Here is a 13,856-nt window from a genome sequence, read left to right on the forward strand (position 1 = left end):
TCAAGAAGACTGCGGATTATCTCTGGTAGTTCCAGCTGACCCTCCTTTGGACAGGAGGGCTGGACTCCAAACTCAAGTATTCTGTGGCTTCATAAATGCAAAGTGTCGAAAGAGGGAAGGGTAATACCCAATGCAACACAGGTTTAAAGAATTTCGGCAAGAAGCTGTGGTAAGCCAGCCCAACTGATGCAGCTATAAATTACATGGGCTCTGCTAAGTGGCAGAAATAATAAAGATAGCCCTGAAGTCAGGCTTTCCTATCCAGGCAAAGCTCCTCAGATGCAACAGCTCTAAATCAGGCTGAAGAATGCAAGGCACTTTGCTAAGAATGACACTGCTCAGTGGTTCTGGGCACATCTTCATCTTGCTGTCAGGACCACATTAAAAAGTAAAGGCTTTGAATTCCACTGACCAAGGCATATTGCTTATAAAACAGTTAATAGAAGCTTTTATAAAGAACATCCTAAAGCATCAAGCAATTTTTTTTTAAAAGTTCAGTCTCCCATACATTTAAGAAAATACACAAAGCAGCTGAACCCGTGCATTCTTCAATTTCAGCTTTGGTCCAAAGGAGTAACAACCAACGAACAAGACAATCATTTGGACAGAAGCGGCAAAGCACAAGAGTAAAATAAAAAGCATACAGACCAAGTTCTGGGCAGATTAACATACCAATTTAAGCAAGTCCCAGCAGCTAGATTCCAGTCCATATTTATGTACTGTTTCTTTGAGGAAACAACCTTATCAGTTAACCCAAATGAACTTTAAAATGGCTACAGACACAAAGCTGCTTGATGGAATCTACTTACATAAGTGATGTGGGTGTTACAGGCCGTAGCTACCCACTTGAGAGAAAATTAAGCGAGCGCTGTACCTGGCAACACTACTAGCTGAGCTTTTAATCTGCAAAAATTCAGCCAGGAAAACATCAGAACAACAACCAGCACTACTACAGAGGCATATTATTTGAAGCAATATTAAACAAGTACAGACACTCAAAGATTTTGTCACTGCAAGTTTTTTGTTATTTTGTTAGAAGAGCTTTCCAAAAACATGCTGTACATTATCATTTTCTCTCCATCGTATGTTAGTGTTCATCACAGTCTGCAGTCTAGGTTTTAAACAATAAAACTGAAGTTCTTTATATTACTGGAGCTCATTTCTTTTCTCCTCCTTCCCCAGACAATGCCACCAAGGCAGTTTTCTCTACTGCGCTTGGAATCCTCCAAGCACAAGCAGAAAGCGTCAGTTCCAAAGAACCTACAGTGTAATGATGAAGAATGGAGAGTGGGACTGCTAAAAAAACCAACACAGCAGAAACATGGATGTGAACTGTTAAACGGCACAGTGCTATTTTAAACAAATGATGGCAGAGGTATAAAGGAATTGGGAAAAACAGGGCATTCATAGAGTGCAAGCAATACCCATGTTCATGGGTCACATATTTACTAGAAAACAACTGGCAACACTTTTTATATGTTACACGGTCACTCTATTCTTAAATAGAGTTGAAAGAATGAAGAAAATTTGATGAATTTGGATACAAGAAAAATGTATTGATTGAGTAAAGCAGTAACTAAAACTAAATTAAGTAGTATTAGAAACAGTTAAAACTCAGTTTGGTGTCAAGTTGGCAGGCAGTACGGAAAATTCAAGAAAGGGCTTTCTGAGGTTACAGAAATCAGGACATCAGTAATTAGTGATATAATTCCTCTAGTGATCTAGTGATCTACTCCCTCTGAAGCAAAAAAAAAAACCTCGAATGAACAGACAAAAGTCTGGATTTTAGGACTATTACACTCAAACAACAGTACTTACACCATATCAATCTGTTTAAGACTAAATATGGCTTCAAGGTAGCTGGCTTCAGACTAAGAGGAAAGGTTCTACAGTGAGTCTCAATTTCCACTAAGGAGTGCATGACTAGGGCAATACAATGGCCCAGCACAGGGCTGCATAAATCCACAGTAACTAAGCAGTGAGTGCTAGACATCTTTAAAACCCCATGTAGCAGACAGGCAAATCAATGAATAAAGGTTAATCACTGTGAATACCTGCTAAAGGAGCCTGTCAATACAGAAGAAGTGACTGTGCAAGAATTTAGTCTGTTAGAACAGGTCCCTAGCTCAAAAAGCCCCACTGGTCTGTGCAGCATGGTCAGCTGGTGATCCCATCTCCTTACACCTTTAATGAACACAAGCGAGCCAACACAAGTACACAGTGTAGGCGTAGCCCAAAACAAACAAGCAAAAGGAGAAGAAAGAAGCCAGAAAACAAAATTCACTGACAGGGTGAGACCAGATGACACTGTGTAGATAAAAGGGAGTCAGAAGTTTACAGAGAATGACAATGAGTAAAGCAAAAGGTTGAGATAAACTAAACCTAAATCCCACCTGCCAAGCCTACAGCAATATTTTATTCATCACTAAAAAAAAAGTAGATTTAAATTCCACAGATAACAGAGGAAAGATTCTGGGATGGTAAGTCTCAGTCATTGTCAAATGTTAATTCTGTGAAAATACATCAAGTTTTTTGCATTTGTGCATCGATACAGTACGATAGCCAATTCACAGCTCCTCTGTTTTAACATATTGTATTGCTCAGTTTGAATACCCTGAATGATGAGTTATGAGCAGTTTTAGATAGTCCAATTAGATTTCATATGCGTGCTCTTAAATTACATTAGCATTTTACAACTGTCTGCTTAAAATTCCAATGCATTAATTCATTTTAGTCTAACTCATCCACCACACAAGATACCCAGAAATACAAATATTTTTGCTACAAATGACTGCAACAACCAGTAACATACAGTAATACTAGTATGTTTTGTTCATAAAACCTTGCATGTCACTATGTCAAAGAAGGACATTCAAAGAACATAATGTTAGTTAAGTTTGAATTCTATTACTTCAAAATATCCTTCTCAGGTCTCTGACTTAGGCAGAAAATGCTGTCATAAAAAACATAATAAAATTTTAAATAATTTAGCACAGCAAACTGAGAACTCATTAAGAAACAAAATTAGCAAAACATATATGTATATTCCCATAGCAAAATTTCTGCAGATAAAACAAAGCCACAAGAGGTAGGTGATACAAACACACACCAAAAAAAGACCATGCATTTTTTTAATACAAAACTTCCAGGGAAAAAGATTATGTGAACAAAAATTTCTTTGAAAAGGTATACACTTTATGGATGGTATTTATAGCTGCAGCACACAGAGGAGCCTTACTTTAGTTCACACATGATTACCTGCTAACTTCAGAACTCAAGTAGCACAGCAGATGGATGGCCCAAAGGAGAGGTCCCGCATATGTTGCAAATGCTGTAAGGAAGATAGCTGGTATCTCCACATAGCTGTCTAGTCCCACAAAACCTGCTGAAACATCCACAGTAGCAATGCCATTTGAATTTCCCTGAAAATTGGGATAAAATAATAAATACCGAAATGCCTCCAAAGATACATTTAGAACATATTAAAATAATACTAATTATTGCACCCATTTAGGATTTACTCTTTAAACTGCTTTACAGTACAGCCATATTCTTTACATCTGAATTTCAATAAAACAGCTTACCAAACAAGTGCTTTTAATAAGGATTTACAGATTAACAAAGGCATAAACAGCATGCTATTTTGCTTGTGTTATTTTCTCTGCAAATTAACATGCCTATGGTTTAATACATTACATTTAAAAAAAGGATTTAAAATAAACAGCTACACTTGCTGATTTATTTATGTCACTTCATTAAAGAAAAAGATGTATTTTCCATCACACATGGTTCAAACACTAGATTTTAGGTCTGCTGCCTAAAATTACACTAGGAAATAAATATTTCTTGCCCTTAGAGAAAACAGGACTCTAATTTAGATCTGTAATGGAACACTATATTGCCCAACTGCCTGCCTCACGGCACAAGTTCCTGCATGTAAACAGATTAAGACAGACAAATTTAGAGAGGTTTCTCCTTCTCAAGTCTCTATACCATAGAAGATTGCATTGAAATAGAATAGAAGTCAGCCTAGATAGCCTGAGTCATCAATAAAAGTCATTGAAACCTAGCAAGAGAAAAACAGAAGGAGCATACAGCAATTAAAGTATCAAGAGCTGTCAAAGCCTGGTATGTTTTACCTAGTTTTCTTTTCCAGTCACTAAGACCACAAAATAACAAGGAACAATGTAAAAATGAAGGAACTGTTTTCCACTGAAAATCCCAAAGTATTTAACTTTATCCAAACACCCAAAGTAGCAAATACACCCTATGATTAAGCCAGAATATTTCTTAAATTAACAGGTCACAGGTTTCCTCAGACTAGTGAGAAAGCTATCAGATATCCTTATTGTCTCTTGAGAAACTGTTCAGTTTCTACAGCACTGATATTCTAACAGCCATCAAACCTTATTTTCCACCTACCAAATCCCAGAACAACACTCATGTGAGGGCTGTCACCACAAATAGCCTTAGACTCAATGCCAGCAGAGCATATGAGGAGTGGTGGCTCCCCATTTCCCTCAAACCTGACCTCGGCTTACCTTAGTGACTGCAGTCCTCTTGAACTGCAGGTTACCCCAGCAAGGAAGTGCTATCATCAAATACACACTTCTGTCACAAAGTGCAGAGCACACAGGGAAGCATAGAAGATTGGTAGCTTTATCAGGCACATAACTAACTAGGCACCAGTGACAGCAAAAAAACCTGTTCCTGAAACAGCTCTAAAACCTAAGAGAAAGAAGCCATCTGTTTTGACAGAACCATTCAGAGCTCATTGTAAGTAGTCGCTGTCCCCATGAATCCCACCATGAAGATGTCCCCAGCATGCAAGGGGAGTCTGAAGCTCTATGAGGGTAGTATGGTATGGATTTTACCAAGATATCATACACTAGAAAAATCTTGACTTATGACTGTTAGCCTTCCTCATCTTGACTTTCATCATATACCACTGTAGTAAATAACTGCATGGGTGTAATCAATTATTGTTACGCATTTGGTATAATGTTGAGCAATGCCAGGAGCAAAGCAAAGCACAACTAATGATAAGCAGCTAAATAAAAGCATATCTGTACCCTAGAACCTGTAATATGAGACTGCAAAAGAAAGCTGAAAAATAAGGCTACTCCTCAGGTTTAATGGGTACCAATGGAGGCCATGGCAAGAGCTGAAAGGTAAGTGTAGTACTTTGAGTGCAGGGCAGGGTGCTGATCTCAACAAGCAAGAGTTTGACATGGACAGGCAGGAAAGGAACCTACTCTCTTTTCCTCCAGTCCTTGTCCACAGCAGCAGGTCTTTTGCCCACCATATCTATTTATTTTTCATTCGCTTCCTTCTCTTCTGCATGATGCATGCAGAGTAGAAAAGCTGAGACATCAGGAGATCCTACGCATGTCATGAAGAGCTGAAAGGTCTCTTTAAACTGTTTACTCCATGTGCACATGCACATAGTTGATCTTTGGTACCTTGAGGCAACTCCCCATCCCACTGCATGTGAGAAGGAGAACAAATACAGCACTGCAGTGCATGTCACTCATCCTGCAGAACAGGGCAAAAATATGTCCTCCCCTCTGGAAGGTAGTCAGGGCAAAGTAAGGAATCTGGAGGCAAAGAACAGTGCTTTCCCCCTTCTCCCCCACTCCCGAGTTCCCTTCCCACAGGGTTCACTCCATCTGTCTTTCACTTTGTTTAAAGTGATGTAGCTGTAGAACAAGGATGTGCACATTTGAATCCACACACTTACAACTCCAATCACACTGTGAAGTGTCCAAACATCCTACTCTTACCATGAATCTGCTGAGCCTCATGGATACTACTGCCACCGATACTACTGGAAGACCCTGTTGTGCAGTAAGACGCATTTTTTCTTCACATTAGGTATCTTTCTCCAAGACAAATTCATGTATTTACACTAAATTCCCATAGCTTATAAATTCTAATGTTCCACACAATACATAAATAACTGACAATTCAGAGTGCCTTCTCTTATTTTAACATATCACTCTATTATTTCAGAAAAGGCTGGCCAGAAAGGTTCTGCTGTCTCCAGAGAGACCTTGGAGATTTCAAGACCCTGAGCCATTTGGTTCCACCTCACAGGTGATGCTGTTCTGAAAATGGGACTGAATTGTGGGCCTTCTGAAGTCCTTTCCAATGTAAATTATCCTACAATGTTTTGAAATCATAAGAAAAAGCTAAAGTCACTTTAAGATGTCACTCAGTCCATCTCTTTACCTAAAGGCAAGATTAATTAGATATAAATTATTCTAAAAATGTACAAACCCACTCTGGTTTCCTCCAGTGACAAAACCCACCAGAAACTGGAACTGTATTTTGTTTCTCCCATTCCACAGATATACTGCTTTAAGCACAGCCTCAAACCCCCACAAGACTAATAAATAAATACATGGAATTTTTGTTCATTTATGAGCTTTCATCCAAGGTAAAGAAAATATTTTTAGCAATATTTACTGCAAAATGAAATTTTTAGGAGCTGCTTTATTAAAGAGAAACAACCAAGTTATTTATTTCTATTCTCACTGCATTTTAAGGACTAACAGTAATTATAAAGATACAACATACTTTTGGGAAATGACTGCTGAGTTATGAGACATGGACAACTCAGGGCTTAGCAGAAAACAATCAATAATTCAAGCTCATTGAAAAATTCATCAAGAGATTCTCAAGCTTGCAATACTATCCTAACAAATAAGTAGCATTCTGACTACATGTATTAATTTAATCTATTTTTGACAATACTGGAGTATTTTGAACTTTGCTTCTCTTCATCAGTTTACACAACGTGATAAATAAAGCAAAGAGCTTAATTACTAAAACAAGACTAAAAACAAATTGGAAATAGAAAACAAATTGGGTTTAGCCAGCTCCACAGTAATTACACAGCACTTTATCCAGACAGTCTCTCTAGAAACCTCCGAGCATGAAGACTGCACATCCTGTGTCAGCAACCTCTTCCTCCACTTATTGTTCACAAAAATTTTTCTAGCATTTTAGCTAGAAAAATTACATCATGCATAGTCTTCCCATTTAAGTTACACCGTTTGAACAAATTTGCCTTTTATATTCAAATTGTCAGAGAGCAGAAAGGGACAGCCGGCTCTGCAAGGGAAGGTAAGCTGGGAAATGAGTGTGAGAGCAAGGCAAATGTGAACTGTAAGTCAGGACTCTTCAGTGCCATATCCAGGTCAGGCCTGGATCCAGAGACAGTGATCAGGGCTAGACGCAGTCCAGGCATTGCAAGCCTGTAGTGACAAGGCAGGTCCAAGATTAGTCCAGAAAGCCCAGCCACCAGATCCAGTGCAGGATCAAGAAAGTAAAAGACAGGCATACACATACCTGCTTACACAGCTGAGACACAATACAGGCAGTAAAGCATCAGATTAAAGCAGAACCAAAATGGAAAGTAGGGCCAGGCCACTCCCTCTGCTTTTCTCCCATCAGCTCCTCTCTCAATGAAGGGGATGACCTTGAAATCTGCTAACTAAACTCCCAAGACAGGAGATGCACTCAGGGATCTGGCAGAGATGAAGTGTAGAATGCAAAACCCAAGTGTAAGATCAAGGCATTTGTTTTCAACCCTCCCCTAATTTGTGGGGTTTTTCCTACTTACATTCAAAACTAAAAAATTAGCTTCCACACCCATGCACTTCATTTTTTCCCCCATGTTCATAGCTATAGCAACTGATTAACGAAAAGTAGTATCTCTTCCTATCAGCCTTGCTTACTGCGCACACTAATACACTTCCATAAAGTCCTGAAGGACCCTACAATACTTTTTTGAAAGAACAGTGCCTCATTCATTAAATATGCTATCCTGAACAAGGCTATTTTTACCATCATATTCAAAAGGCCATCACTTACAATCCACACTCAGCAAGACAGTTACTGCTTTTGTCATTATGTACTGCAATGTCTACTAAGATTTAATAAAGGCTCAGAAACATGGGCAAGTCTCATTTTCTTCATAATCACACCAAGACATGTGCAAAAAGTAGTTCTCCAAACCTCTCTACTATTTCCAGATGGAACCGTCTCATATTTCATTTATATTTCTCTCCTCCTGCCTCATTTAGCTAGCATGGTTTAAATTTAGTATTCAATGTGATCTACATCACCAACAAATTTCAGTGGTTTTCAACTTTTGTATTTCAACCGTAAGCCTGCTACTTTTTTTGTATGCTATATTAGATCTTTATGCCTGTTTGGAAATTAAAACCCTAGCACCACTCTGAACCCAGTCAGTTTAATAGTGACAGCTCAAGTGACCACAAAACTTAAGGAAACAAAGTCAGCGAAGACATTTAAATCATGCCTACTAATACAGTTGTGCTTCCTTCACATCTATCCACTAGAATTCTAGCATAGATATTGCTCAGCCCTGAGGCAGTAAACAAGGACTCTCTGTTATCAAGACAAGCTGAACAGAGGTCAATAATGAAGATGACAATTTGACGGACTTCTCCAGCAGAAACAGCCCAGTCGTACTTCTTTAACGTTTATTCAACACCTGAGAACAAATCATACATGCTCTGTCTGAAACACAGCCCTGTCCTAAGTCAGTCAAAATGTAAGAATTCGGCACTGATGGTCACGGACAGGACAGGTAGTTTCTAAACCTGGGACACCTGAGCTTTACTCAGTAAGAACAGTGTCACTTCACTGGAAGGCACAGAAGCAAGGAGGGGATCTGAAAGCTGTCACCAAGCAAAGACCTTCCTGGTTTTCCCACAAGGTAAAGGAAAAAAGATTAAATAGCTTATTCAAACAATTAAAATCTGTTACTAAACCAGTATGGGTACTTCCAGAGTTCCAACTTCCATCACTTACTTAAGGAAAAGCTGGAAAATGTACACCACCATGCAAAATCATCTATAGCTTCACCTGAGTCACTTGTCCATGGTACTCTTGAGATACATAAAGACTTAAAGCTTGAGTGCCTGCATTTGTAACAGGAGGTGTGAGTAAACAGGGAAAACTGCATTTCCATGGGAAGAGACTGAAACACACCTGAAGGGGAGAGGTTATGTCCATGTGTTTGGGAGAAGGGCGTCCCAGGGCAGGGGATTGAATTTTTTTCCAAACTGGGCATACAAAATGGCGTAAATATTGGAGAAAGTTCCCATGTTGTATATCTGGTATGATTCTTGCATCTATAGGTCAGTGACTGACAGTTAATTTTCAATATGTAACTGTCAGTTAATTATGGGTCACTAATACGCCAAAGAAACATTTCAATTCTGGTTTTGAGCCATACAAATTGAGTAGTTCTTCCTTTGCAAAAAGTCACTCATACTCTAGAAGGAACTCTAAAGAAAGGAGATATTCAAACATCTTAGGAAAAAAGCCAATTAATGAAGAATAGGGTTTAGTATGTTGTGAGCTTTTTAATTTTCCCTGATAATGCAGATCAGAATGCTATATACTGACCAAAACAACATAAGAAAAGCATGAAATTACACATCATTTCTGGAAGAAGTTCCTTTCATCCTTGGAAATACAGCCCCAGACTGGAAAAGCTATTCTCAGAATAAACTGAGAAAAATTTACAAATTGAAGAGATAGCATTAATTAGATTTTGAGGCACTTTTGTAGCTTCTCTAATTTATGAACTACCAGCTCGACCATTCTACTTTTCTATGCTGGTATTTTGCACATCAGATAACTACTTTCAATTGTGAAACGCAAAAAAAAAACCCAAGTCCCTCTTAGCTTTGTATGATTCGTTTTCTTCCACACCTTCAGAACACTTTTCATCAGAGAATAAAAGAACAAGCTAGCATCTAAAGTCTGGTATTTTGGTCAAATTATTAATCTCCGTCCTAAAAAGGCATCTAATGTAAATGTACTTACAACATTTTTAAAAGAGAACTAAAAACTTGTTCTCTGAGGAATTGGGGGGAGGCGTTGTGAAAGAAAATTCCATCTGTTTTGACTCTTAAAAGCATTTTTTCCACTAGCAGAATTGATTTCTCTATTTCTGAAACATCTCTAAGATGTTCTGAAAATAGAAAAACAAAAAGAGAAATAACGAGAGGAGATAGACTAAATCTCTCCTGTTCTATTACAATTAATTTGTCATTTTAATCAGTCTTGGGCATGGTGAATAGGCACACACCTTGATTTTTCAAGTGGACAGACACACAAAAAAAAATTCCAGAAGACTGTTAGCATGCTCGTCTGAAATTGATACATTTTTAAAGGGTCCTGTGGTAAAAAGACTGAATAATTTCTCAAAATATTTGCTACGCTATTGCTAATTAGAAAGAATCTTTTCTAAGCTGGAGCTTACAGACATGTGATGGGACACAAAAAGGCAGGTTCTTATCTGGGTCTGCTCTATTGCATAAACCAGCATGGGAAACAACACAAGGGAAAAAGCTTTGGTCTGCTTCTAACAGAAGTTTTGGTAAGTAACTATCACCCAAATCATTCTCCAGATCCCACAAGGACAGGAGATGCACAAAGATCCATCTAGAAATCTGGCTCACAACAAAGCAATGAAGATTCTCTCATTTACAAGGTTTGGATGCCGTGACTCAGCAACATGTATATGTGGAAGAAATTCCCTTGTCAGAACTAATTTTTAAAATATCCTGAAGTTTGCTGAAATTTGTATCATACTGGAAGTTATTATTTCCAAAGGAAACACTTCTAGAAGAAATGTCAAAATTGCCAGCAGAGGGACGGGACCTAAGCAGATGCTCTAAAATTGCAGGATTTCCAAAAACATAATTTGTAGCCAAATAAAATGGAAATCACTTCTTCCAGTCTTTTAAAAACCGAAAAACTCCTCAAGTGTAATTGAAAGTGCAAAACATTAGTCATGAGAAAGAAAAATCTTTCTACTAACACCCGTTTAAGACCACTAGAAAGCCAAAACAGATACTGCCAGATCCTGTTACCTTCTATTGGTCTGGCATAAATATATTTTCATTGGTGTAGGAAAAAACCCTTTGACACAGCACAGTGAAATGGAAAGATGTATCAAGCTCCAGATAGTCCTAATAGCTTACTTCTGGAAAATGTGTACAGCTGCTTCAAAGTTAATGTAAATTCTACCAGAAAAGTTAGTCCCAAGTTTTTGGCATCATTCAGAGCAGAAAAGACACAAAATTTAACCTGCTATATTACATGTCCAAAACAAAACCATTACTTCAAGAAGTATTTGCTATTCCATCATGCCATACTGGCTGAAGATGCACAGGCTACATTTATGTAACACACTCTCACCTCACAAGCACTTTTAAGCATCTCCTCAGGCAAACAAATGGATGCAGTCCAGGCTAGGAGACCAGACACTCAGGTGCACTGGAAACTGCTCTGGAAACTGTTGAGCTCACAGGACTGCAATCAGCAGCTTCAAGTCCATCTGCAGGCCAAACTGGGGCTGATAACTGTTTAACATCTTTACCAATGACCTGGGCAACGGGACAGAGAGTCCTCTCAGGAAGGCTGCTCACAATACAGAACTGTATTCTGTACAGCAGACGGGTCTGCTGCTACTCAGATGCACCTCAACTGGCTGGAGAAATGAAATGACAAGAAATTCAGGACATGCAGCAAAGGGATATGTCAAATCCAGCACTTGGGAAGGAACAAAGCCATGCCTTTGGTCACATTGGGAACTTACCATGTGGAAAGCAGCTTGGAAGAGGTCAGCCAGCCATTGTCCTTTGTGCAAAGGGCAACAGCACCTGAGACTACATTAGGGAGAGCCTCACTAGCTGTTTAAGGGAGATGCTTCATTCTCTCTAATAAGAAATGGTTAGATCCACATTTGGGTCCCTGGGTCCAGTTCTGGGCTTGTCAGAAAAAAGCCATGGGTGTACAGGAAAAAGTCCACTGAAGCACCACAGAGGATGATGGTAAAAAAGCACCTGTTACACAAACAACTCTCTGGGTCTGTTTACTCTCAAGAGGAGAAAGCTCAGCAGGTATCATAACAATGTGTATGAATACCTGATGAGGGGAAGTACAGAAAACATAGCCAGACTGTGACTTTCATGGTCACCTGACAGTGCTAGGAAAAGGATGAAAAGCAACACGCAGAAACAGAAATCCAAGGAATTCTGATTAAAACCAGAAAAAGCTTTTTTATTAGCTAGGGCAGTCAAGCCCTGGGATCAACTGCCCCAAGACTGCAGAGTCTTCACGCTTTCAGGTATATAAGTAGGGAATGGACACAGTTCAAAACAACCTGGTCTGTTTGACCTGCTGTCACATGGGGTCGAGTTGGATTGAATGACCTCCAGAGGCATCTTCCAGCTCCAACTCTCCTGTAATTTCATGGTTCTGTGAAATTCTCAGCCAAGTGTACCAAGAATTCAGCATCACTGAAAACATTTATGAACCATTTGCTGCTTTATGAAAACATCTAAACTATTCTTTATTAGTCTCTTTTCTATAAATAGGATTTTCTTGCCAGCCTCCCCACCACTAAATTTCTGGCACCTGTTTTTGTTTGGTACCTCAGTACAGAGAGGGTTTAGTTTTCAGCCTTTTGCCAACTGCACTAAGGGGTGCTCTCAGAAGGCTGTAACCAAAGCTGCCTGCCTGAACAGTACCATTCAAAACATGCAAAGGCCATTCACCCAAGACATGTTATGCCCTCTGAACAGGAAAATTGGGTAGGAAGGATGAATCATGATGATCTTACCCACACCAGCAACTCCCCATCTGGACATATACTCTCAATCAAGCCAATCCTCAGTCTGCAGTTACAGGATCAGAAACAGAGTAGAAAGTACCCTAAGTTTGCCCAGAGTTTTAAGATCCCCAGCCAGGCCTCAGAGGTAAAGTCAACACAGGTCCCACAATGAAACTTTGCAAACCCCACCTCTTAAACCTGATTCCCAACTTTAAAAATGCTCTCTTTAGACAGCCTGATACACTAAGTTCCCAACAATACTAAAAGTAGAAAGATCCTCTCCAGGATCAATGCAAAGCAAAGTGTTTGAGGAATTGCAACCTTATTTGCAAAGCAGAGAACTGTATCAGTGAAGTTAGAAAGGCTCCTCAGGAAAGAAGATATCACTTAATATAATGAGAAAGAATGTAAGTTCTGGTACTCATAAGAAATATTACATGCCACAGAACTTTCATTCAGTCTTAAACAGAATGCAGACCTATTGTGATACTACCAAAAGCTTGTAAGCCTCAAGAACCAGTGACAAAAGCCACCTGCCTTTTACTGGTATTAATCAACTCAGATGGCATTTTTAAATTGATTATCACCTAGAAAGTACTTATGAGGTCCATTAACAGACCAAAATCATCCTGGTATAGGTCCCTGATCCTTGTAACACTTTTGGAAATCTACATTGAGGGTAAGACACTAAGACATGCATCTTTCCCTGTTTCTCAAAACAAAACATTAATAAAACATTTAGAGACTAAACTCTTCTGAGCACTCAGTAAACTCTTCCACTGTAATATTTAGTTAGCATTTTATTTACAATGGACAGTATTTATTTGAGAAACTATTCCCTCTCCCACCCCTGCAGCAGAGAGAATATTCATCTTACCTGAAAATAGAAGAAAGCTTGGCCAAACCAGTAGTGCATGATAGTAATCTGTGCTGCATCAAATTTCAAAGGTGTCCAAATATATTTTGTCATCATTGTCTGAATCAGCAGACAAAACACCAAGACTGGTAAATTGTGAGATCGAAATAGAAGAGCTGCTAGTAGAACCAATCCACTGTATACTTCCCATAATCCTGTGCTCTTCATGCTAGAGTCTGCAGAAATAACCTGTGACTTTAGTAAATCTTTAGTGCCAGTGAAGACTATGCCAAGAACAAAGACATAAACAAAACGAGCTTCAGTAATCCCCCTAAA

At 38.9% G+C, this 13,856-nt stretch overlaps 1 protein-coding gene across 1 annotated transcript in view; it reads right to left on the bottom strand.

Moving 5' to 3' along the window:
- PIGG (phosphatidylinositol glycan anchor biosynthesis class G (EMM blood group)) overlaps positions 1-13,856 on the bottom strand; it is an 82,627-nt gene that overhangs the window by 27,320 nt on the left and 41,451 nt on the right. Inside the window, exons 11-12 of the mRNA XM_085041835.1 lie at positions 13,542-13,851; positions 3,259-3,422 (exon numbers count right to left, since the gene is read on the bottom strand). Of these exons, the coding sequence (XP_084897961.1) occupies positions 3,259-3,422; positions 13,542-13,851 (474 nt within the window). The remainder of the gene's footprint in view (positions 1-3,258; positions 3,423-13,541; positions 13,852-13,856) is intronic.

Source organism: Lichenostomus cassidix, chromosome Z (genome assembly GCF_008360975.1).
Source record: "Lichenostomus cassidix isolate B80296 chromosome Z, HeHo_3.0, whole genome shotgun sequence".
In the NCBI taxonomy this organism is placed as follows: Eukaryota; Metazoa; Chordata; class Aves; order Passeriformes; family Meliphagidae; genus Lichenostomus; species Lichenostomus cassidix.